Here is a 25,423-nt window from a genome sequence, read left to right as displayed (position 1 = left end):
TCAGCACCTGGCTGTTAACTGTCGCCGGCTCAGAGCAGCTGTTCCAGCCTGACGGTCCCTGTTCTCCTCGCCCCAGGCAGCGCAGGGTGAACCCGGAGAGCTTGCGGCCGCTCCCCCGGGCCAGCCGGACCATCAACACCCTGGCCCCGCCAGATTTGCCCCGCTGAACACTAGGTCCCTGGCGGACAAAACTTTCATCCTCAGGGATCTTTTCACCTCTCAGGGCTTGGATTTCCTTTGTCTGACGGAGACGTGGCTAAACGTTGGTGAGTCCAGCGCATTTTCTGAACTTTTACTGCCGGACTGTGATTATTGGGTGGCCATGGTGCAGCGGTAGGGGGGTCGACCCATGATCGTAAGATTGCAGGTTCGATTCCCGCCTTGCATGCCCATGTGTCGAAGTGTCCTTGGGCAAGACACTGAACCCCACCTTGCCTCTGGTGGGAGATTGGCGCCAGTGTTCGGCAGCAGAGCCGCCGCCAGTGTGTGAATGTGTGTGTAAATGTGTGTGTGCATGGGTGAATGGGACTGTGACTGTAAAGCGCTTTGGGCCTTCGAAAGAGGGTAGAAAGCGCTATATAAGTATACGCCATTTACCATTTCAACTCCACGCGCACATCAGGCCGAGGAGGCGGAATCGCCACCGTTTAGAAATCTGTACATACATCTGTACATACATCTGTACATACATCTCTGCTCATACTCTCTGCTGGTTTCCTTGTCCAGCTTTGAACTTGAACTTTTTGAACTGGGCTGCTCTCCACCTGTGCTGTGTGCAGTGGTTTATCGTCCACCAAAATACAATAAGGACTTTGTAAATGAATTCTCTGGGCTGCTGGCTGAAGTCCTGGTTAAATATGATCGATTTTGTTGTCCAGACCATACAATGTCTAAGGACTTTTTGAGTCTTATTTTTTTTTTTTTTTTTTTTTTTTTTTTTAACTTGTCCTGTCCAACAGCTAGGCAGACAGATGAGAGCTGAGGGCCTCTTGGGTTGGACATATTTTACTTTAACAAGAGGGGTTATTAATCTTCAGACAAACCAAAGGTATGTCTGAATAAACCCCTTTTGTAATTGAGGCCAAACTTTATTAATTTCAAACATGTCTGAAAATCTTTGGTGTTGGACCGGACGGAAAAGGAAAGAGGGGAAGAAGAAAGAGGGACGTTAGAGAGAGGGGGGGTAGGGGGTGATAATAGGAGGGGAAGGGGGATAAGACCATGAAGCAGCATAAAGCAACAAGTTTACTGGTTGTTAATCATTATGGTAAGGTTCAAATGTAAAAAAAAAAAACAAAAAAAAAAAAAGGGCGGAGCCTGTCCACACACACACTCAAATGTTATAAACACACCTGTTAGTTGCAAAAATGTCCACCTGTCGACATGTACACAAAACAGATAGTGTTCACACGCATACTTATGCCTTAAAACCAACTAGTGTGAAATATTTCAGTCATTCAGTCTGTTGAGCTGACACCTGTGCTCAGGTGAGTGTTTATGTTCTTCTAAAATGGATGGTGGAACGTGAAAAGAAGGAGGGAGAGTGCCCAGCCATCCCCACCCCAAGACCCCCACCGCACCAGCAGCGGCAGCCGGATTCCCCCCAACACCACACGGGAACCGGCAGGGAACAACCGCCGCCCGGGCGACCAAGCCCGCCACCCAGGCCAGGGCCAGCAGGGCCGCCGCAAGGCCCCCAGAGCCAGAGAGCAGGGAGGCACGGAGGGAAAGAGGGCGCCGCCCCAGCCCAACCAGGAGAGCAGCCCCCCCGCCGCGCCGGGAGAACCCAACGCAGGGCCCCACCGGAGAAGGACGCCCACAGCCCCAGACGAGCACCCCACCACCACCCAGGAGTTCCGGGCACCCCCCCGCCCCAACCCCAGGTACGGGCCAGGACCCCCCAAGGGAGACCCACTCCGCACTCCAGGCAGCCATCCGCCCGGCCAACGGTTGGTCCAGGGAGGAGCGAGGCAGGGGCCCGCCGCCCCCGCCCAGGAGGGGGGAACCCCGGGGAAAAAAGAGTCTTATTGACTCTTTTAAACTTGTTCAGCATGAGTCGGAACCCAAGCAGGAACGTGGACACACACTTGATCTGGTGCTGACATATGGACTCTCTGTTTCTAACCTGGTGATATGTGATGCAGTGTTTTCAGATCATATGCCTGTTTTATTCGACATCACTCTGCCCTGTAACACCTGTAGGCCTCGAGGTCCAGCGCAGTGCGTCCGTATCATCAATCCTTCCACTGTAGCTCTTTTCTCTGCTTCTTTTATTCAAACCAGTGTCATCCCACAGTCCACATGTTTTAGTATGGATGAGCTCAGCTCCTGGTTACACTCCACCTGCCTGACAGTACTGGGTGCAGTGGCTCCACTTAAATCCAGGCAGCCTAAAGTTAAAACTGAGCAGTGGTTTAACAATGTAACTCCTGCTGCTAGACGTGAGCGCAGAAAAGCTGAACAGAAGTTTAAAAAGGATAAGCTACAGGTGTCACTACAGATGTTGAAGGCCAGCTGGCATCATTATCAGGCTACTGTAAAAGAGGCAAAAAGGGAACATCTGTCAAATGTTATCCTGTTACACTGTCACAAGCCCCGTGTCCTGTTAAGGACCATAGATGCAGCTCTTAACACCCCCAAGTCTGTCTGTGTCCAACCTACGCTGGAGACATGTGAAACCTTCCTTAAGTCCTTTGTGGACAAGGTGAATAATGCCAGGGCCCTCATATCACCACCTACATTTGACCCCTCTGTTGTTGTGCCTTGCACTGGAACTTTTCACCAATTTGAACCAGTGACTCTGTCCATTTTATATGAGACTGTGAAACACCTGAAGCCCTCAGGTTCCCCCTCTGATGTGGTTCCACCCCGATTATTTAAAGAGGTTATCACTACTCTGGGACCTGCAGTTCTTGCTGTTGTAAACAGCAGCCTTTCCTCTGGTGTTCCCTAGAAACTGCAAACATGCTACAGTACAGCCATTGATCAAGACGCCTAACCTGGATCATTCTGTGTTGTCCAATTTTAGGCCTATTTCCAAACTCCCTTTCCTGTCGAAGATTCTTGAAAAAATTGTGTATGTCCAATTGAAGGATTTTCTAGATGAAAATGGCAACCTTGAGGTTTTCCAGTCTGGCTTTAAATCTCTACACAGCACCGAGTCAGCTCTGCTCAGGGTGTTTAACGACATCCTCTAAGCTACAGATGCTGGGGAGCATGTGGTTCTGGTACTACTGGATCAACACACTGGATCACAACAACTTGATCTCCCGATTACAGCAATTTGTAGGCATCAGGTCATATTTAGAAGATAGAACGTTTTGTGTAAACCTCAATAATGTTCAGTCTTCCTCTGCTCCTCAACTGTACGGGGTCCTGCAGGGTTCAGTCCTTGGGCCTCTGCTTTTCTCCCTTTACTTACTCCCCCTGGGTTTCATTCTTAGAAAGCACAACTGTGCTTTTAATTGCTATGATGATACCCAGATATACGTGCCAATAACCAAGGAGGATGCCTATTCAATCAGCTCTTTAACTGAGTGCTTGGAGGAATTAAAACCCTGGATTGCTCTTAAATCTGAGGCCATGGTCCTTGACCGGAGAAAGGTAGCTTGCCATCTCTCGGTGGGTGGAGTGTCCTTGCCCCAGGTGGAGGAGTTTAAATACCTTGGGGTCTTGTTCACGAGTGAGGGAAGATCGGAGCGTGAGATTGACAGGCGGATCGGAGCGGCGTCCGTAGTTATGCGGTCGCTCTATCGGTCCGTCGTGGTGAGGGGAGAGCTGAGCCGAAAAGCAAAGCTCTCAATTTACCGGTCGATCTACGTTCCAGTACTCACCTATGGTCACGAGCTATGGGTCATGACCGAAAGAACAAGGTCCCGAATACAAGCGGCTGAAATGAGCTTCCTCCGTAGGGTGGCTGGGCGCTCCCTTAGAGATAGGGTGAGAAGCTCGGTCACCTGGGAGCTCGGAGTAGAACCGCTTCTCCTCCACATCGAAAGGAGTCAGCTGAGGTGGCTCGGGCTTCTAGTCCGGATGCCCCTTGGACGCCTCCCTGGAGAGGTGTTCCGGGCATGTCCCACTGGGCGGAGGCCCCGGGGAAGACCCAGGACACGCTGGAGAGACTACATCTCTCGGCTGGCCTGGGAACGCCTCGGGGTCCCCCCAGAGGAGCTGAAGGAAGTGGCTGGGGTGAGGGAAGTCTGGGCATCTCTGCTCAGTCTGCTGCCCCCGTGACCCGGTCCCGGATAAGCGGAGGAAGATGGATGGATGGATGGATGGATTGCTCTTAATTTTCTCCACCTCAATGAGGAAAAGGCAACAGTGAGTCACACCCTATAGCTCTGGGCTCTCTCACTCAATCTGTTAAATCTACTGTCACAGACTTAGGAGTGAAGATGGACAATGGTTTTAATTTGGACAAGCAGATCAGTTCGGTGGTGAGATCCAGCTTCTTTCAGTTAAGGCAGCTGGCTAAAGTCAAATCGTTTTTATCAAGAAAGCACTTTGAGACAGTAATCCACGCCTTTGTTACAACTCAGCTGAATTACTGTAACTCTCTTTACTTTGGTGCCCCTCACTCATCCTTGTCCCGTCTCTAGCTGGTGCAGAACGCCGCTGCACGCTTGTTAACTGGAACGTGGAAGACAGAGCATATCACACCAGTTCTGGCTTCTCTTCACTGGCTTTTAGAGTTTGTTTTAAAATTCTTTTATTTGTTTTTAAGTCTTTAAGAGGTCTGGCTCCACCCTACCTCTCTGAACTGCTGCAGCTGCATTCCCCTTCCCGCTCACTTAGATCAGCTGACCAGCTACTCCTGGATGTGCCAAGGACACGGCGGAAAGTCAGACGGGAAAGAGCATTTGCCGTTGCTGGCCCCAGCTGGTGGAATGCACTGCCTATGCAGGTTAGGAAGGCCCGTTCGTTGAATGATTTTAAATCCAAGTTAAAAACTCACTTTTTCTCCCTGGCTTTTAAATCAGTGTGAGTTGATGTTTTTATTGGTTTTATTTATTGAATTTATTGATTTTATGCTGTTTGTTTTAGTTTGTTGTTTTGTTTTATTCTGCGTTGTTAAGCACTTTTGTCAGCTTCTGCTGTTTTAAAAGCACTTAAAAGCACAATAAAGTTGACTTGACTTGGAAAAATCTGTTTGTTTTTAATGAGTGTGAACATATGTGAAAACTATGATGCTTGTAGGATTTTCCTCTGAGAGTAATTAATTATTTCTCCTGGCAAACGTCCCCTCAGTCTTCGCTCATGTCCTCTAGCGCAACATCAGCAACAGCACTGGGGTGGGTTGGAGGACGAATTGGTTTCTACGGAGACTAGTTCCTTCCTGAATCAGTCCACTGATCCAAAAAGGCTTCAAATGCTGTCTTTTGTAGTCATCATTGAAAACTGAGAAACTGCAACTATTAAAAGTATAGTTTGTAAAAGAAATTACATTAATAATGCAGACTTAAAAAATTGGCATAGAAATTTTCAAAACTTACACAATTGAGAATGTTTTACATATCAACCCTTTTGGAGAACTACATGCACTTTAAACATGCTGACATTTTTTCCATTTTTTTATTTATTAATTTATTTTGTACTTGTCCTGTCCAACAGCTGAGCAAAGAGATGAGAGCTAAAGTCTTCTTGTGTTGGACATATTTTACCTTTTACAATAGGGGTTATGAATCTTCTGACACACCAGAGGTATGTTTGAATAAACCCCTTTTGTAATAAAAACTCAACTTTATTCATCTTAATCATATTTGTAACAGTTTTTGTTGGACCGGACAGAAAAGAAAAGGAGCGGAAGAAGAGGGGGACAGAGAGTGCAATCTCCGGTCCAACCAGAAGAGCAGCCCCCCCCCCCCCCCCCCCCCCCCACCACCATGCCCGGAGGGCCCAACGCGGGGCCCCACCCCAGGAGAGCACCCCCAGCCCCAGATGAGCAGCCCTCTACCACCCAGGAGTTCTGAGCATCCCCCCAACCCCAGGCACGAGCCAGGGCCCCCCCAATGGAGATCCGTCCCACGCTCCAGACAGCCACCCACCCTGCCCACGGTTCGTCCAGGAGAGAGCCAGGCAGGAGCCGGCCACTCCTGCACAGGAGGAGGACGCCCAAGAGAAGTGGGGTCCACACGGAGTGTTGTAAACATGGCCCGACCAGGCTCACCCCCTGTTGGAATTTTGGAGAAGGCCGGCGCTTGAGGGCAAGGACCACCACAGGGACATGGACACCCCAGGGTCAGATGTGATGTAATCCCGAGCTCTTGGTCTTCCCAGAGAACTCAGGGATCCCTATCCCTGCGTGGAGAGAGGGCTGCTGGGCCCAGGAAGTCAACACCCAAGTGACACAGCCACCACTGCCGAGGGCCTAGTACCCGCCCACCAGGGATGGGTTAGGGGACAGATGGTCAAAGGTCCCACCTTCCTTGTGTTATGTATGTGTGTGTTTGTGAGCATGTGTGTGTGTGTGTTGGAGTGTATATTTTTGAGGGGTAAAGGGTGTGTGTACTAAAGGGTGCAGTTAAAATTGGTGGGTAGGGCACTGAGGGGACATATCCTGATTGCTCACAGTGATGTCCAAACCCCCTCCCCACCAAGGGCCCCTAAATGTCTACAGTGCAGTGATGACAACCAACCAATCCTCAAATCAAAGGGAACTAATCTTAAGCAAAAATGGGGCAGAGCTTCAAAGATTGTGGATTTCCACAGTAGTATGGAGCAGCACAGTAACATGGAGTGTCCTAAATAGGCCTCTGACTATCGAGCAGAAAGCAACTGCAGACACATCTCTTTACCCCATCATAGCAACATTTTGAACAATTGTTGATTAACCACAGCTTTGCAACAACATGAATAAGTCATCTTTTCTTTCACTTATTTAAAGTAACAATGTTTTTCCTTTTAAATGAAGCCGTTTACTTCCAGACACAGTCAGAGCTGTTCAACAGTCAAAATGTAACATTTTAAAATAAATAAATAAATAAATAAAAAGCTAAGCAACAGTCCATTATGAAGGGTAACATAAAGGTGCACCAAAAAGTGACCAACACCAGGGTTTCAATCTGAACAAGTAGAGCAGCAATGATTTGTAGTTTCCCCATGCCCTGGCTGAATGCCCTGGCTGAGCAGGACGATCAATGTGTTGCACCAAAACACATAGCAGCACAAATCTCACATCACAGCATCATGTGACACTCCAGTAAATGTCACTGACCTCTTCCTTTGCTCTGAATTTAGCAGTCAAATATCACAGTTGTGGTTCAGTTTTCATCTTTTTCATTGCACACCTCTGTCGGCTACAGTTCTTACTGTGTGAATTTGTAAGTCACAACTGCCCTTTTTGGTGGCCGTCTGCGTGTAAATGATGGTGAAACCTGCACTGGGCATTCAGGTGGCCCGCATGAATTTTAAAGGCCATGTCACACAGCCATTGCACACATTTTGTGCATATTGCATTGATGAAAACTTGTCATACGTGAATATTTGTGGAAAAAGTGGGAAAAGTTGTGGTCTGTACGTGAAATTTTTACAGATTTATAACTAATGAAGTCTGTTAAAACCACAGAAGAAGTATGAATAAACCACGCATAGAACATGTAAACCAGCATGAATTGTGGATGATTATTACACTGTTTATATGCAATTCATTAGTGTTTTGTGCTTCAATTACGTAATTTTAATGTGATATGTGTGCCGTATACACAATATAAACATTATACATCAGTGGTACATGCGTGAAAAGTCCGTTAGCCAGACATGAAACAGTCGTATAGAGCCACAAATTTCCATGCATTTCGCAAAAATTAGGTAAAACTACGTAAAATATACATAAACTGCACATAATGCATCATTCTTGACCAAACAAAAATTTTGAACAGCTCAAAACCAATTTCACGTAAAGACCTGTTGGCTGAAACCCTCAACAGACATCTGCGCACATCGACAAATGCAAGAAACATTTATGAATGACATATATCACGCATGTATCACAAAAGACAGAAATTTCATACGTGGAAAATTTACGTAGTTGCTGAGTGACACCGCCTTAAGATCCTAGACCGCTCGTTGAGCCTGTAGAGAGACAGACGAGTCTCAGGAGAACTGCAAGACACACCTGTGCTCCCCTTAAGATGCAGCTATTCCCGTCTAGGATGCTCCACGACCCCAGACATCCCAAGAAAACATGCAGCACATGTACATGTCAACACCCATGTGGATGCATGTGATTAAGGCTCAAAGCTGCATTAAAAGGCTGAAGTGAATATCTGTGAAGGGCAAGGCCCAAACCAAATTTATTGCAACTTAATTTCAAAAGGTTCTGTCTCAGTTATGTGGACTTAAAGCATTTTTCAGCGAGCACACTATTCTACTTTTGCCGTATGTTTGCAGTTATTGTAGGAAGACAGGCACTTTAGGTGTAAAACTAAGATTCTGAGTCAAATAAACATTGAACCAAGAACAGTTTTCTTAGGTTTCCTGGTGTCTGAGTTTGCTCCCCACTAGACAAATATCTAGTGTCAAATGGATTCAGTACAGTGAAATTCTGTTTACCAGTGTTCACTCTGACAAACTCAACAATGTTCCCAAAAGGTCAGTCTGAAGCTCTGAGGGTCCTACCATGGGGTCCACTCGTACCAAAACACAAACCCCTAAATATGTGGACACTTGAGCTCCAATGGAATCTACACAATTCTGTTGTGTTTTGGCACCAAATAAATATTGTTACTTTTTGGTGTTAAACATGACTTTTTAAGTTGGGAGTCTATAGGAAATTGCCCCTTCTGACACCAGCCTCCAGTGGTCTTTGGAGGAACTGAGTACCTTATGGTTAGAATATAATTTGGGAATTGAAGGTTAGGGCTTGTGGTGTCTTTTGTCTTTGCCCCATGACAACTAAAGCCTCCAGATGATGAAAGAGAAGAAGAGGATGGATTGATTCATCTCCAAACACATGAGAAAATAGTTCAGTTTGATCCTGAATGTTCAACTTACTTGAACTGCTTCTTACATCCATCCTTGACCACTTAGTCTTTCATACCACACGATAGTCTGGGGCGGAATCTGAATTCATGAGTTTGTTTTCTTTTTGAAGGTTGGCTGGCTTCTGGTAAAAATTGTCACATTTTGCTGTTAGTTTTTTTCTTGAGCTGAATAGACCCTGACACGAATTATGAATGAACTAATTCTGGTCATTTCCGTTGGCTTCATGAATGAACATCAATGGAGACTAGAGGACATATTCTGTGTTTTTGTACTGAAGTGTCACATAAAACTTGACAAAAAAAGACAAACGATTGTGGACATTGCATCTGAAGCATTGACTGTATAAGAGAACGGCAGAAGAGCTTAGATGAAATCCACCAATAAGATAATTAGCAAGACTAGTCTAACTAACTGCAAACCTTCATTTGCCAAAAGTTGCTCAACATTTTACTCCTCAAACAGTAAATTTGGTCGTATTAGTGAGTATTCATTTTGGACACCACCTGCATTTTTATTATTGAAGTTCTTTTTCCTCTTTACTTCTTTTTTTCTAAACTGTTTCCTTTGGTCTTTTGTCCATTTTCCACAACCTTGAACAGACTTTTCTGTCTGTCAAACACCAGAGTAAAGATGAGTGAGATGATGGAAACAGATTTGATGCAGACTCCTTTTTTTTTCTTTGACTTTTGAAAAAAATCCAGTAAACCAATTAAAGTATAATAATTTATGAATGTATGTCTTTGGAAGCAGCAGTCAGTTTGTTGCGGGTTCTGGAATCTTAGGCGGTAAGTCTAAGCCCCTCCCCCGTCCTCTGCAGTTGCGAGTTGGTCTGGCCTGGGTGTCATCATTGACGGCACCTTATCTTTTCATTCTTACGGTACATTAATTCTGTCACTCAATCGGCGCATTTTCACTTTCAGTCTCCAACCCCCACCCCCATTCTTGTCCACATCTTTGTTATTTCTTGTCTTGATTTTTAAAACTCTCTCCTCTTCCTTTAACAACCCTTCAGCAGCGCTCACCGTCACTAAAGACTCCTTCTTTTCACCACATCACCTCTTCTACACCATCCTCACTGGCTCTCAGGTAATCCAAGTAAAAAAAATCAAAGCCACCCATTTCCTGTCTCCTTCAAGTCTTTAAAATCTAGCGATCTTCTGATTTTCTCAGGTCCTTCTCCTCCGTTAACCTCTCCATTTACCTGCTCAGAGCTTTTAGTCGCTCTGCACATAAACTCTGCAAATCTCTTCCTTATGACATCAACAGCTTATAAATCCAAACACAATGTTCTCTTTATGATATGATCTGTAGTTTATTCTTGTTTGTTCTGTCTCCAAAACAGCAAGAGCTGACAACAAAGATCCCAACTCTAAAAGGAGCTGGGATTATCGCCCCCCCTCAGTAACCCTTCTCCTGCCACAGACCCTCACATGTAAAGATGGAAAACAGACGAGACAGGAGAGCTGGAGAGCATGAGGGAGGTGGCCGTTTAGTCTGGGTGACAGTCGCCGTGAGTCATGCACACCTTATTTGATTTAACGTTGACTCTCTACAGTTTCTGTTCATTGTTTTTTAACTACAAATGTCATTGGAACCTTACAAACTCAAATGAAGTCATTACTTTCACACAAAATAGTCAACATTGAAACTTCTAATATATAGTTTTAATTACCGGTAATAAAAAAAATCTGTTCAATGTCTCTCCAACACAGACATTTATTACTGAACATGATTATGTTTATTCCTGATTGAAAATAAGTGTCAGTTCTAGTTAATAAATCAACAGAAATATTCCATGTTAGCATACTGTTGCTCAGACTATGACTGTCATTCTTTGACTGCCGTTTGGATACTCAAGCAAACAATAAAATTCTCTTTTTTAATCAAATCAAATACTTTTTAATTAAAATGTTAAAGTCAAATAATTTGAATAAACTGTTACATTTTGCAGTAGCTATAGTACTTAAAATGTAATGGTTACTAATCTAAAAAACAACCTTATATGATTGCTGGGGCCTATCCAAGTGGAGGCAGGAGGCAGTAACCTGAGGCTCCATTCGGCTCTTCGACCCAACTAATCTAGTTAAAGAAGGTTTCTTTTAGATCATTTTTTATAATAAGACATTTTTCAAACCAGGAGGCGGACCGGATTACAAGGCGCTTTGAATAAAACAAAACAGGAAGAGAAGTCAAACTTTATTCAACTCCTTCACAAACAGAGGAAGCACAGTATTTATCACTCAGCAAGTCACCTGACTACAGTACCCACAATGCTCCAACAATCCACCAGGCACTGTGGATTTATACCTTTCCAAGGTCCAACTAAAACATCTGGATAGAATTTTGAGCACCATGGAGCACAGGAAATCAGTTCCAGGTAGTGAGAACAACCAGAATTCAGACATTAAGCTCACTGTTGATTTTTGAGAAAATTAAAACATTTAAATGCTTAAATTCTTTGTGTCTCCTACAAGGTTGTGGTTAGTGAGAAATCAACAGTGTCGAGTTACCAATCCAACATCTGTCCTGACAACAAGCACAGGGAGAACATGACAGAAAGAACCCAGAAAGAACCACTACACCGCAAACTTTACATTTATGTATCAACTTAAAAATAAACAAAGAACGAATTAAATTTGTTAGAGGGAAAAATACATCAAAATCGGAGGTATCGGTGTGCTCATCGTCTTTCCCTTCAGCTACTCCCATCCCAGCTGACCACCTCCGAATTCAGACATGCACATTTGGCTTCAGTTATGCCCTTCCTGACCCAATCCTCTGCACCCCCCTGGACTTAGCAGTGGTACATGGACCACTGGAAAAGGCTACTGTTGTATTCGCAGTACCATACCTGGTCTCCCATCTTTCACAACCAACCCTGTTACAGTAAGCAGCTGAGATCAGTCCTGGAGATTTGTAGTTTACAGTTTGTATACATTTACATTCAGTTTCTGTTACAATTCTTAATGGGCCTATATCACGCAAAATCAACTTTTTGAATTTTTAAGTGTATTGTAATGTTCATTCCTCACCAAAAAAACAACCTCAAAGAGGTCATTTGGCCAGCTCCGCCCCCAGGCTAACACACACACCCACTTTGTCCGTGGAGCTAGCAGTGATTGGCTAAACTCTTTTATTTATATACACAATATGCACATCCATCTTTGAAAAAGTTAGCATGTTGTTGTTTTCATGGGCAAAACACAAACACGCTGCCGTGGCTGACTCTAGGTTGACATCATGAAATGAGTGGTACCCACAAGGGGCCTCAGAGATGGAGAGCCAGGTAGGAAAATGAGCTGCGAAAAGAACTCATATTTCATGAAAAAGCTCTTTCTTTAGTGTGCCAAAGGTAATATATTATCATATATGTGGATATACTTTACTCTGAAAGGCTGAAGCATGACATAGGCCCTTTCAAATTAAAGATTACATAACAGTTATACCTTGCCTTTTTTCGTATCATATCTTTTGTTAAAATGATCCTCTAAATTCAGCAATCTTTTCAACAGGTGGGCGGAACGACGTCAGATTTTAAAATGACCTGTCATTTAAAGGTGCTGCTCATAATGGTCTCAGAATCTAGCCAGATCCCATGGTTCTTTACCATGCAGTCTTCAGACACAGCGGACAGGATGTTATTCTAAACCAGCATGGGGGGGGTCCATTAGGCTCCAGTTCTGCGTGCCACGGTTGTTGTGCCAAAGCCAGCCTGGTTTCAGAGCTGGAGTGCTGATTCTTCAGGCAGACTATCTGCTTTCATCAGAATCTTTCTAAAATATGAACCTGGTTAAAGACAGTTTTCCTGTCTCACCCTCACACGTCAACACGTCATCATCCTGCATGTGACCTCTGACAGTCAGACTCTTAACCTGAAGCCACTGTGCTTTTTTTGGAGCACTATGGTGACGTTTGCTCCTAAAAACACGTCATCAGAGCATCCATCAGAAGAGCGGGACATCACCTGAACCGGTCAGCACATCCCTGGAAGCATGAACGTCTCTGTGTTCACGCAGTCTGGGTTCAGTCTGGAGCACAGAGCTGAGCGCAGATCATGGATGGAGCCAGAAATAAAGACATCCAACGCCAAAAGCGGCCAAGCACAGTCAGAAGTGGATGAAAATGCTTTACCTGATAACAGAGAATACTTTGGGGGTCGTTGGCGGTCATGGCTTCTGGGTGAACCTGCTTCCCGGTGTGTAAAAGTGAGAGAGTTGTCACTGAACCTCAAGCCTCTCTTTCCGGTGCTATCAGGCTGTTTATGGAGCAAAACGGTCACGACGCAGGCGCAGAGGCACCTGCTGCAGATCTAAGGACGAAGGGCATGTCTTTGACGTGACCAAAGCGGTGAGCGGGATGGATGTGGCACGCGCCTGCCGGTAACGAGCCGCACCTCTCGCTCAGCCCCCCCCCCCTCCCCCCGTCCTGTGTGTTTCAGCAGGATGCAGGCGGCATCGGTGCAGCCGATGAGCGCGAGCGCGCTCATTGGCTCCACGGCACGCGCCGCTTCCTACCATCAAAGCTAATTGTCTGCAGAGCTTCTCATGGAACACAATGTCCCCGACAAGTTTTCCTGTTTGTAGTCTAACTGCAGCTCGGTTACACACAAACTTACAACATTAGACAATTTTTATATTCAACCTCCAACCCCCCCCCCCGCTTTCTTCTCACCTCCTTTCCTTTTCCGTCCGGTCCAACACAAAAGATTTTCAAATATGATTAAAATGAATAAAGTTTGGCCTCGATTACAAAGGAGTTTATTCAGACATACCCCTGGTTTGTCTGAAGGTTTATAACCCCTATTGTTAAAGCAAAATATGTCCAACACAAGAGGCCTTCATCTGTTTGCCCAGCTGTTGGACAGGACAAGTTAAAAAAAAGACAATTTTTATATCACTGTGTTAATAACAAATAAAAAACTGTCCAGATCCAAAACTTCATAACAATGTAGTGCACAGACCTGGACAAAATGTCTATTTGTAGTCACTGCTTATAATTCTTTTTGTTGTTTTTTTTGGGAGACATCTTAATTATAGAGTCACCATGTTTTCCTTGAGTTAGAAAAAAAAAGTAGCCTACATAATGCAGTTTTCCTAAATTGGTGCATTGTTCACCATTATTATAACTTTTACACTAGTAGCTGACATGATTAGTTGTCAGTTTATTTCTGAATAGATAATTGTTTCTTTAACTTTAACCTTTTCATTTAGTCTTCCTAGCAGCCTAATCCTTTAAATTAGGGATCTCATCCCCTTTTCCTTGTTCAGTATGTGATTTTTATGTTGGGAGAAAACTGTGAATTTTTCAGTTTTATTCTGTCTGACTTTCTTTTTTCTTTCTTTACCAGCCTCTCCCATGTCTTGTTCACGTGGAGTGAAGTGATTTATGTTGACGGCTGAAAGCAAATTAATCACTAAAGCGAAAAATACTAGCCACAGATTAGATTAAAAAATCTAACAAGTACCTTATATTGAAAAATGATAAACTACTTCGAACTTTATTATTTTTTCAAAAATGGAGAAAGAATTCCAAAGGCTTGAACTTTCCACATTCTCCTATTGGTTAATCCTTTAATATTTTGCAGGGAAAGTACTGCCATTTAACATCAAATGCATTTTAAATTACTTTTTTAAAGTTGTAAAACTAATGCAAGATATATATTTATTTTTTTTCAAAAAAAAAAAGAAAAAAAAAACTAATGCAAGATATTTTTTCTTTTAAGATAGTTTGTAAGTTTGTAAGAAAAGTAAATAAGGATGTGAGAAAATAGGGACTTTGGCCTGATGGAGTTTTCTAGAACGCACCAGATCGCCCTCTTGTGTTCAATGAGAGCATTGCGCAAAACAATGTGCTGTTTCATAATAACCACTATAACATATTATACCCCTTACCTTAATTTTTTTTAGCTGTGTAATAACTTGTTAGATCTTAAAGAGTGACTGATTCCCTGCATCATCAGTTGCATGGGGGAGCACTGGGAACACTGTGATAACAGATGGAAATCCCACTGGTGGAAGCATCCTGGAGACCTGATGTCATGAGAGGATAGGGAAACCTGAATCTCCTTAGCAGCTCACGTCGAGGCAGGAGGAAGGGCTGCAATGGAAATACAGTCAGCAAGGCAGAAGCTCGTGCACTAAAATCTACAAAAGAGGGCAAATAAATCCAAAGTCAGCGATCCACAGGGAAACACTGAGAGACAGTAAAAACAGACCAATAGATCAAGGAAACCGACTAAATCTTGAGATTGGATGCACCAGGAGATTCTTTGCTGCAGTAAAAGCAATTAACATCAGTCAAAACCAGCCATGTGAAAACCATGAACTGCTGGAAGGAGAACTGTCCGTCTTAAATACTGTAGCTCACATGTGAAGCTACTGACACTGGTTAGTATGGAGCCCTCCAGGTGCCGGTGGTTAAAAAGAAAAAAAATCGAATAAACCGTTCGCACGGTTTACGTAGTCCGGGCTGCCGGACTCAGAATTCCTATTTGATAAGTTTCACATTCACAAATCTATATTTTCTTCATCACAACTTTTTTTCCTTTAATAATTAAAGAATTAGAATCTCATTGACGTATCATTTCTAATAGTATAAAGAAAACAGAATGGAGCCCGTGATCTGACATGGGCATAAAAATAAAATAATTTGTTCCCACGAAAATACATTTATCCTGCTGTATTTGAATTCACCACAGTTACAGGGACACGTTGATTGGTCGAGATGCATTATGCAGATGCATGGGATATGTGTGATGCATGATGGGATAGGCAGCATGTAGCCTTCGGATGAAAAGTGACCGCTAACGAGTATGGTAATAAAAGAAATCGCCTTCCGCAGCGGCTTTCCGCCTGCCGGCTACCCAGCTACCCCGGAGCTGTGACAAGCAAAAGAGCACCAGCCCGCCGAAGCTCGTTTGCTTGTCTTCCTGGCAGACGGACAGGGGAAATGCAGCTCTGGCATCCTTAATCATTAATCTGACATTTTTACTATTTTCATCGAGACAATAATAAATAGATCCCCTTTTTGATTCTTGTTTTTCATTTTTCCCCTCTTGAATTAATGTGGGTCACAGAGACACAGAAGTAGCGGCGGAAAGCAGCTTTAGCTGCAGGATGGAGAACGTACCGGGATGTGAATGAACCTAGATATGCAGACGTGATTACCGAGGCTTTTGTTGAACTTATTAAAATAAATAAATATGATCTCTAAACATCCTCTGTGTCTTCTATGCATTGTAATGAGACATACACACAGAAATGTGAAGGTATCTGCTGTAAATCCAAGTATTTTTGATTTATTTCTTGTTTTATTTGAAATGGTTTATTTCAAGCAATCAAGGAATAATGCACAAAACAATACAATAAGCATTTATACACTATTTCAAAGACGTATCAAACTTAGGATAATTAGATATTAAATCAAAGATTGCTTGAAGAGGAGTGGATGGAAGCAAATTTATATAATCCCACCCCTGTTCTACCGTAACCATTGTTATTACATGATTTATCATTATCCGGTTCATAACTTTTCATCTGGTATCAATGCCTTACCAACACAGTTTTAGTTCATTACGTGTGCTTAAGTATCAATAAATCACATGACAATGATGAATTACTTGATAATTATGTAAAGTAGATAAAACTATTTTGTATAACAACATACCACCTACGGATCAGTTATTTAAAATATATTCAGATATTTTCATTAGAAAAATCACGTTTGTGATTAAAAATAACACTATCAGAAAATAAACAAATCATGAATTTTTGAAGCAAGTGAAGAAATATAATTAGAAAATCAATCATTTTAACCATCTTCAATACTTAACCCTTATGTGGTGTTCGGGTCTGTGGGACCCGTTTTCATTTTTTATCAAAAGAAAAATGATACAATTAATTAATTTTCAAACTCAGACTCACTGGCCTTGGCTCATTTTCTGTGAAGAACATATATCAGAATACATTTTTAATGACCACACACCGTATACCCCCCCAAACACATTTCTATTACATATAAGATGTTCGGGTCCACTGGACCCGGGGCTAATAGAAGTGTGGAAATTGATGTTTTATGTACCTACACTCTGTCCTCCACCTGTCTGGGCCTGCTGTGTGTGTGTAGGTGTGTGTGTGTGTGTGTGACCAGTGAGAAAGAGAGAGAGAGAGTGGCAGAGAGAGAAAGATTCACTGTAAATGTGAGTTCTGTTTCTGCACCTGCGGTTCCCGCACAAGGTTGCAACATTGTTAGAATAGTTCAAGCATCAACTCTGTTTGCTCTCGTTCTCCCGCACATTTGACCATTTGACTTTCTTACGGGAATCTTTAATATCTCAATCTTTATCAGCTACAAATTGGAGGCGGGACACGTTAAATATAGCTTTGCCAGTGTGGTTTCTTATCACAACTGATCAAAATGGCCAAAAGGCTTTCTGCGCAGAGGGCCCTGGAATTGATTTGAGAAGAGAGAGACGTTTTTGATGATGATGTAGAGGGAGACGATTCAGAAGAGGAGGTTTCAGAATTGGAGGATCACATTTCTGAAAATTCAGAGTCTGACAGTGACTCTGAAGAAGATGATTAGATTGGGGCGGCCGTGGAGCAGCGGTCGGGTGGTTGGCCCATGATCGTAATATTGCAGGTTCAATTCCCGCCTTGCACGCCCATGAGTCGAAGTGTCCTTGGGCAAGACACTGAACCCCACCTTGCCTCTGGTGGTAGGCGGGCGCCTGTGTTTGGCAGCGGAGCCGCCACCAGTGTCTGAATGTGTGTGTGAATGTGTGTGTGACTGGGTGAATGGGTCTGTGACTGTAAAGTGTTTTGTCCTTGTAGGAAGAAAGGCACTATATAAGTATATGCCATTTACCATTTACCATTCAGATTGAGCATCAGCCAGTTCCAAAACGAAGCCATCAGCACCCAGCCACAGGACCAGGCCGTCAGCAGCCAGGACCATGTGTTGTACAGGCTAGTGGCTAGAAGGCCATGTGTTCAATGGGACTGATGTGTTGTCTAGACTAATAGGTTTACTCTATGTGTTCAGCTTGTGTTGTGCACCTGAATGGGTTCAGTTTCTGTGTTCAAATAAATAAAAGTCAGTAGTTTTGAAAACCTCTTGCTTCACTTGAAAATTTGTTTCCACTCATATCTTGATTTTAATTGATTTTCTTTATCACGTTTTAGATAATGAGTTATGAATGTGATCTAACAAAGGTAAAGGGCAAATATTAACCAAATATACTGATTGTAAATGGATGAGGTAAACATCTGTCGAGTATTTTAACATCAAAGTGTTTGATTGTGAGGCATTAAAAACCACAACATGCAACGGGTCCACCAGACCCACGAACACTGGCTGAGTAACAACAATATGAACACCACACAAGGGTTAACTAAGCTTTTTTTTATAATAATAAATCTGTAAAATGAAAAAGGGTCCATTTTCTGTCAATTGTCCAAGGTTGGTTTTCCATCTTCTGCTGATTAACAGCTGTTCTTCTGCGTTTAAACAGAGTTTATAGTTCTCTTCGCTGTTATGTCTGCAGACATTAGATTAAAGTCTGAATCCTTCTGCGGCTGTTATCAGTGCAGCTGAAAGTTGAGGTCAAGTTGTCTGCAGGTCAGAACTCTCTGCTGAAAATCAGGGTCACTTCAGACTTTTAGAGATAGCGCTGATCCCAGGTGCCTTTTTTCTTGAAATCATATTTGACTCTTTATGACTATTTATCACTGCATTTGTTGCTTCAGGCGTCCGTGATCAAACACTTCTCCAAGTCCTTCGTGTTTTTCACAACCAGAACCTTGGACCGGTCCGATGGACCGAGTGGTTTTAGGAAGATTCTCCAGCCTTTAACCCAAGTGTTCTCAATCTGCTTCACTTCCTGAGAAGCCTGGCATGTTTGGTGATTTCAGCATTCCTTCTGGTCAGATGGTCGTTCAGATAAACACCAGATCCCTTCAGATTCCTCATTTGATTCATCAGAGCTAGTTTGTGGTTTTCATTCACAAACCTGATGAGGATCGCTGGTTTATCCATCTCCTTTCTCCTGGGGAGCCGGTGGCAGGTCTCAATGGTATTTAGATTGAAGAAATGTTAATGCTTGGAGCTTACAGTGTTTACTTCATATTATTGTAAATGTCCCTATGTGACCTTTCAAGTTACAAAACAAGTGACTCCTTGTAGGGAGGCTGTGCAGGATCAACACCCTAAGCGGGGAGGTCAATCTCTTGTCAAAGACAAAGAGCCTTCCCCCATGCCATGAGTGCCTGGCACCCACCTCCATAGCCTCTCCTCCCATGTGTCTGTTCCTCTAAACTGCAGGGGGCCTCTCACATGTATGTATGCTTAATCTGCTGAAAATGATTCTGAACCAGTTCTGTGGGTTATTTATTCTTTAGTATGTATGAAAATTGTCTGCCTTTGAACATTTCCAATGCATTTTAACGTGTTTTACAATATTTCTTTTGCAATATATATGGCATCCCCTGGCATTCCCATTGTTATGACTATTGTCACACATTCTATATGTTTTGAACAATAAAGCATTAAAAAAATACCAACCGTTATACCAAAAAAAAAAAAAAAGCAGAACTAAAATCAGCAGGTGCTCTCAGCCAGTCGTGTTGAGCACTGTTGTCTGGGAAATATTTGAGAGAGAGTTAGTTCCCCCCTCATTTCCCAGCCTTGTCCCACCGGGTGGCTCGCGCCTCAGCAGTTTGAAAACCACTGTTCTAGTGTATATCTCTGACCCTGTCCCAGCTGTTCCCCACATTACAGATGTCTCACAAAAATTTGTTGCTATATCTGGATATAACTTAAACTTCAGTAAAAGTCAAAGCTTCCCTCCCAATAATTTAGTGCTTCAATTACAGGACGCTACTTTAGCATTTCAGATGTCTAGGAATTCCCATTACACGAGACACGCAAAGTCTGTACCAGTAACATTTCCTTTACTGGAGAAAGTCAAAACAGACCTGAAGAACTGGGAAGTTCTCAAACTGTCTCTTGCAGGGAAAGTAAACTGTATAATAATGAACACACTTCCCTGATTCCTTTACCTGTTTCAGCGCGTACCCCTCTATATCCCTATTTTTTTTTTTAAATCAGTTGAAAAAAGCTTTTCTTCATTCATCTGGAGCACTAAAAACCCAAGAGTCAGTTTAAAATTATTAAAAAGAAAATTATGCATTGGCTACAGGCCAGATACATTAAGAAATAGCCACAAAGATAGACTGGTACTTGCTTCTGCTTCTCTAATAGCAAGACGCCAAATATAACTGCACTGGAAATCTAAAAACTTTTCTAAAGTCTTTTCCATTGAAATATTTCAGTGAAATTCACCATCTAATGTTAAAACTCTCAGTTTTAAATTTAGTAAATAGTTAGGGCACAGCTAATTTTTTATTTAAAATTACCAGCTTCTTTCATCTTAAATTTTCTCTCTTTTTTTAATTATTATTATTTTAACTATGTATTTAAGTTCTGTGTGGTCTTTTATTTCACTAAATACTAGGGGTATTAGGGACTCTGTTAAAAGAAAATCACTTTTTTTGTTTTGCAAAAGCCAAGAATGTTCAATGTTGTCTTCAGGATACTCACTCCAATGAGAATGATGAAAAGTTTTGGTCCAATAAGTGGGGAGACAAAATCTACTTTTCTCATGACACCAACCAATCAGCAGGGGTCGCTATATTACCAAACAATTTTTCTGGCAAGCTGTCAGTTACAAAAAGAGTCATATTTTAAAGTTCTAACAAAAAATGTAAAAAAAAATCATGCGGAGAGATGGCATCCATCCTACTTTGAACCGCTCTCCTTTCTAGGAACAGTTCTGCTATCCTTAATCGTGCAGCCTGACAACCCAGAGACGAGACCCGGCACAGAGCAGCAGCCTCCCTTAGGGTTAGTGCTGGTGCAAAACCCAATGCAGGGACAGTCGAGCAGTTCCTAGCTTTAGCTTATGTGCTGAAAGGCAAGTGAAAGGAGTGAGACACAGAAACCTTAAAGTGAACAGACAGCAGTCCTCTCAATAACAACAAGCAGAACTATGATGTCATTAAATATGGTTATTTAAACATTCGATCCATTTCCTCTAAGTCCCTCTTAGTCAATGAGTTAATCAATGATAACAACTAAGTTTCAACTTAGTCTTCTAGCCTTAACAGAAACTTGGCTCCAACAGGATGACTATGTTAGATTGAATGAAGCAATCCCCCCCACTCATGCTAACTATCAGAAATCCAGGATTTCAGGGAAAGGAGGTGGTTTGGCAGTAATATCACAGTCTAGCTTACTTCTCAGCCCTAAAGTTAAAAATGCTTATAACTCCTTTGAAAGCATCATATTGTCTATAAATCACCCAAACAGGAAAACTCCAAAACCTGTTTTACTCATAATTATTTATCGCCCCCCCGGCCCATATTCAGAATTTTTAACTGAGTTTTCCGACTTCCTATCGACTATTGTCTTAGATTCTGATCAAACTATAATATTAGGGGATTTTAATATTCATGTTGATGACCCCAGTGACTGCCTAGGAAAGGCTTTTGCAGCTTTATTAGATGATGTTGGTTTCACCCAAAGTGTGAATGAACCCACTCACTGTCATAAGCACACCCTGGACCTTGTTCTAACCCATGGGATAGAGATCAGCCAGCTGAGTGTCCTTCCTCTTAACCCCATCATTTCTGATCACTTTATGATTACCTTCCAGTTTACATTAGAACATCCTTCTGCCCCAGTGAATAAGAAACAGCTTAGAAGAACCTTAACTGACCGTTCTGTGTCTGAGTTTAAACACACAGTTCAGCCAGTACTTAGTGATATTCTGAGAAAATACTCTGAGACCAGCTCCCATAGCATCAGTCCTAGTATAAATGACCACTTTGTTAATGATGCCTTACAATCCCTCAGGAGTACACTCCATGTTGTTGCCCCCCTGAAACCTAAGTTCGTTAGACAAAACCGAGTAGCACCGTGGTTTAACGCTGAAACACGTTCTCTTTCACAAGAAACACGACCGTTTTTGTGATTTTGGGCTACATAAATAAAATGTAATTTAATTGAATTGAAAAAGCACCTTGACACTAGACTTAGAATGTGAGGCTTGTTTCCCAAACAGATGTTGGTCCGGTACTTGACATGACAACAGAAAGAAGAGAGAGGCAGCGGTCAGGATGTCAAAAAGGTTACTTGTCAGAGAATAGGTGAGAGTCGGGAAACCAGCAAAACCACAGTAGAAAAACCGAGTTCCAGTGATAGTCAAATGGTAGGCGTTGGAGCTTGTGTCACTTCCTGAAAATGAGGTTTTTAAAGCGTTGTGGTGGAGCTTGGGTCAAAACACCGACATGACAGTGCAAAGCCACGAACATCTCTCTTTCCCTTCAAAATTCAATGTTTCAAAATGTTTTGAGGCTGTTCATTGGCTCATAGTATCTCAGCGTTTGCGGCGTTTCAATGCATTCTGGACCAATGACAGCTTGACAGATACCGCACATTTGAGTGTTTTGGTGCCATACCAGCTACACAAAATGCACAAGTTGTGGGTTTGCAAGTTTAAACTCCAAACTGTCCTGAGGAAGACCCTCAATTTTACAAATTAAAGAACAAAGTCATTGAGAAGCGGACAAATTAGACAAATCTTTAACAGATAATGAACTGGTAACTTCACTTAATGGCATGGAAAATAATAAATCACCAGGACCGGATGGCTTCCCTGCTGAATTCTATGAGCACTTTTGGAATATTATATCTCCATTATTCATCAGAGCAATTACAGAAATAAAGCAAACCTCAATACTTCCAAAACACATGAATACAGCAGTCATCTCTCTGCTCCCAAAGCCTAATAAAGACCCAACCCTCCCATCAAATTATCGCCCAATCTCTCTTATTAATGTAGACTTAAAATCATCAGCAGAGCTCTAGTTTGCAGGATTGAAAAAGTAACCCCCATATAATTCACCCAGATCAAACTGGCTTTATTAAAGGAAGACTTTCCTCTAGCAACACACGAAGACTGTTTAATTTAATACATCATTCTACTGTACAGCAAGAAGACACCATCTTAGCTACCTTAGATGCAGAAAAGGCCTTTGATAAAGTCAATTGGACATTTCTCTTTAGTGTCATGGAAAAATTCGGTTTTGGGGAGTCATTCATTAACTGGATTAAGACTCTCTACAACGCACCTCAGCCACAATAACCACCAATGGCATTACATCACAGAGCTTTACGCTGCACAGAGGAACTAGACAAGGATGCCCACTTTCTCCTTTATTATTTTTATTGAACCTTTAGCAGCAGCTATACGACAGAACCTCAACATAATTGGAATCTAGACGTCTCTAGCCCACCATAAAATTAGTTTATATGCTGATGATGTTTTATTGTTTCTACAAAATCCTCAATCATCATTACAAGAAGTTAATTAATCAATTCTCAAAAATTGCAGATTACTTGGTTAACTGCAACAAATCAGCTATCCTTCCGCTGAATAAAACTAAATGGGAAAATACAGCCTTTACTTCAGCTATTCCAGTGTGCCTTAATCACATCTGACTACTTGGGTATTAAAATTTCTCCAGTGGCTTCAGAGCTGATTAGCCTCAACCTTACACCTCTGTTGAAAACAGTAAGGGATGACCTGCAACGCTGGGTAAATCTACCTATCTCCATCATGGGTAGAGTAGCAGTAATTAAAATGACAATTCCTCCTAAAATAAATTATTTATTTTCAATGATTCCGGTGCCACCCCCTCGCAGCTGGTTCAAATCCTTAGACTCAATCATTACAAAATTCTATTGGAAAAATAAAACACCACGAATAAAATTAGCCACCTTGCAAAAACCCAAATCTCAGGGAGGTTTAGACTCTCCCAACATTTAATATTACTCGCTAGCTAACCAGCTTCAATATATCTATGAGTGGATTCATCCGAGTCAGTCAGACACCATCTGGCTAGATAGTGAAAAAGAATTGTGCAAAGAACTCCAAATCTCTGACATCCCATTTCTAAGTGAATCTATCAAGAGTCATTCATGTTATAAAGTAATGACAATAGGCTCCACTCTCAATGCCTCGTGGAAACTCTATAAAATTACAAACTCAAGTCTATCTGTATCTTATTCTACACCTATTTGGAATAATCCAGATTTTTTAAGCAATAAAAAACCAATCAATCTACAATTCTGGGCTACAAAGGGTATTACACATCTCAAACATATTTTTAATTCCAGTGGTCTAGTCCTAGTTTCTTATCTTATCCAAAAATACAGCATTAGGAACAGTCAATTTTTAGAATACCTACAACTTAAATCTTCAATAGAAGCTAAGGTGAGGACCAAGACACACAGTGAGGCTTCGTTCCACCATTACGGTCCTCACCTGTGGAACAAACGGCCTGCCGGAGGGCCTCAGGGCCGCAGAGACCGTAGAGGTTTTTAAGAAGAGGCTCAAGACCCACCTTTTTAGTCTGGCTTTGACATGACTTTGATCATTTCTTATGTCTTTTTTTATTGTCTATTTAATAATTTATTTATTTATTTACGTATTTATTCATTTATTTTTTTGTAAGGACTATTATTATCTCTGTTTTTAATATGCTATTGTTTTTATTGTTATTTTACCAATGATACGTAGGTTATGTTTTAATCAGTTTCCCTTTTTTATTTTTTAATTACTTACATTGTTATATCTTATTTTATTGTTTATCTTTTTTCTATTTTTAGTGTTGTTATTTTATGATAATTTTTATTCTGATGTTTTCTACTCCAGTGTTTCCTCTTGGGGATCCATTGTTCCGGGGCACCACCAGCTTAACCTGTAGGGGGTGCTGTTACTGCGGTGCCCGTTCTCGTTGGGCGGGCTGGGGTCCCGCTCTGTGGTCTAATAGTCATGGAGTGGGCCCTGGGCTGCTCTGTGCTGGGCGGGCGCTGTGGTAGTGACCCCTGTGGTCGGGCTGGGCCTTGGAATGAATGGATCCCCATCATATCGTTTCCTCGCAGCAGTACCAAGCCAGACCTTCTTTAAGCTGCAGTTCTTTGTTTCTAACTGGGTCGGTGGGGTGTGGGTGGATTGGTTGGGGGGGGGGGGGGGGGGGTGAGGGAGGGGTCCCATCTTTGTGTGATTGTCCTTTGTTTGCTGTTTTTAACAATTTTCGGTTTTTATGACTGTTTTATCTGCTTTTATGTTAAGCGCTTTGTGTTTTTAACTGAAATGAAAGACGCTATATATATAAATAAAGTTTGAGTTTGAGTTTAAAATATACGTAACTACAATAAATCTAGATCTTCCACCTGCAGTAACAGATTTAATAAAAATAACTTCAAGAAGGAAACTTCTCTCTAAAATATATAAAATAATCATATTCTCAGACGAATCTTTATCACTTCCCAAAACAAAGTGGGAAAACGATCTTTCCATTTCTGGTAACACTTAGTT

The 25,423-nt window shown here is 42.2% G+C and overlaps 1 protein-coding gene across 3 annotated transcripts in view; it reads right to left on the bottom strand.

Annotated features, from left to right (window-relative positions):
* Positions 1–13,395, bottom strand: part of slc4a8 (solute carrier family 4 member 8) — a 59,047-nt gene extending 45,652 nt beyond the window's left edge. For all 3 annotated transcript variants that reach the window (XR_002289655.2, XM_011494584.3, XM_020701442.2), the window contains exon 1: positions 13,114–13,395. Coding sequence is in view for 2 of the 3 variants with exons in the window: in XM_011494584.3 (XP_011492886.1) it covers positions 13,114–13,152 (39 nt within the window). In the remaining variant the exon portion in view is untranslated. The remainder of the gene's footprint in view (positions 1–13,113) is intronic.
* Between the last annotated feature and the right edge of the window lie 12,028 nt (positions 13,396–25,423).

Source organism: Oryzias latipes, chromosome 5 (assembly GCF_053564925.1).
Source record: "Oryzias latipes strain Hd-rR chromosome 5, Olatipes_Hd-rR_3.1".
NCBI lineage: Eukaryota > Metazoa > Chordata > Actinopteri > Beloniformes > Adrianichthyidae > Oryzias > Oryzias latipes.
This window is presented reverse-complemented; position numbering and strand designations above follow the sequence as displayed.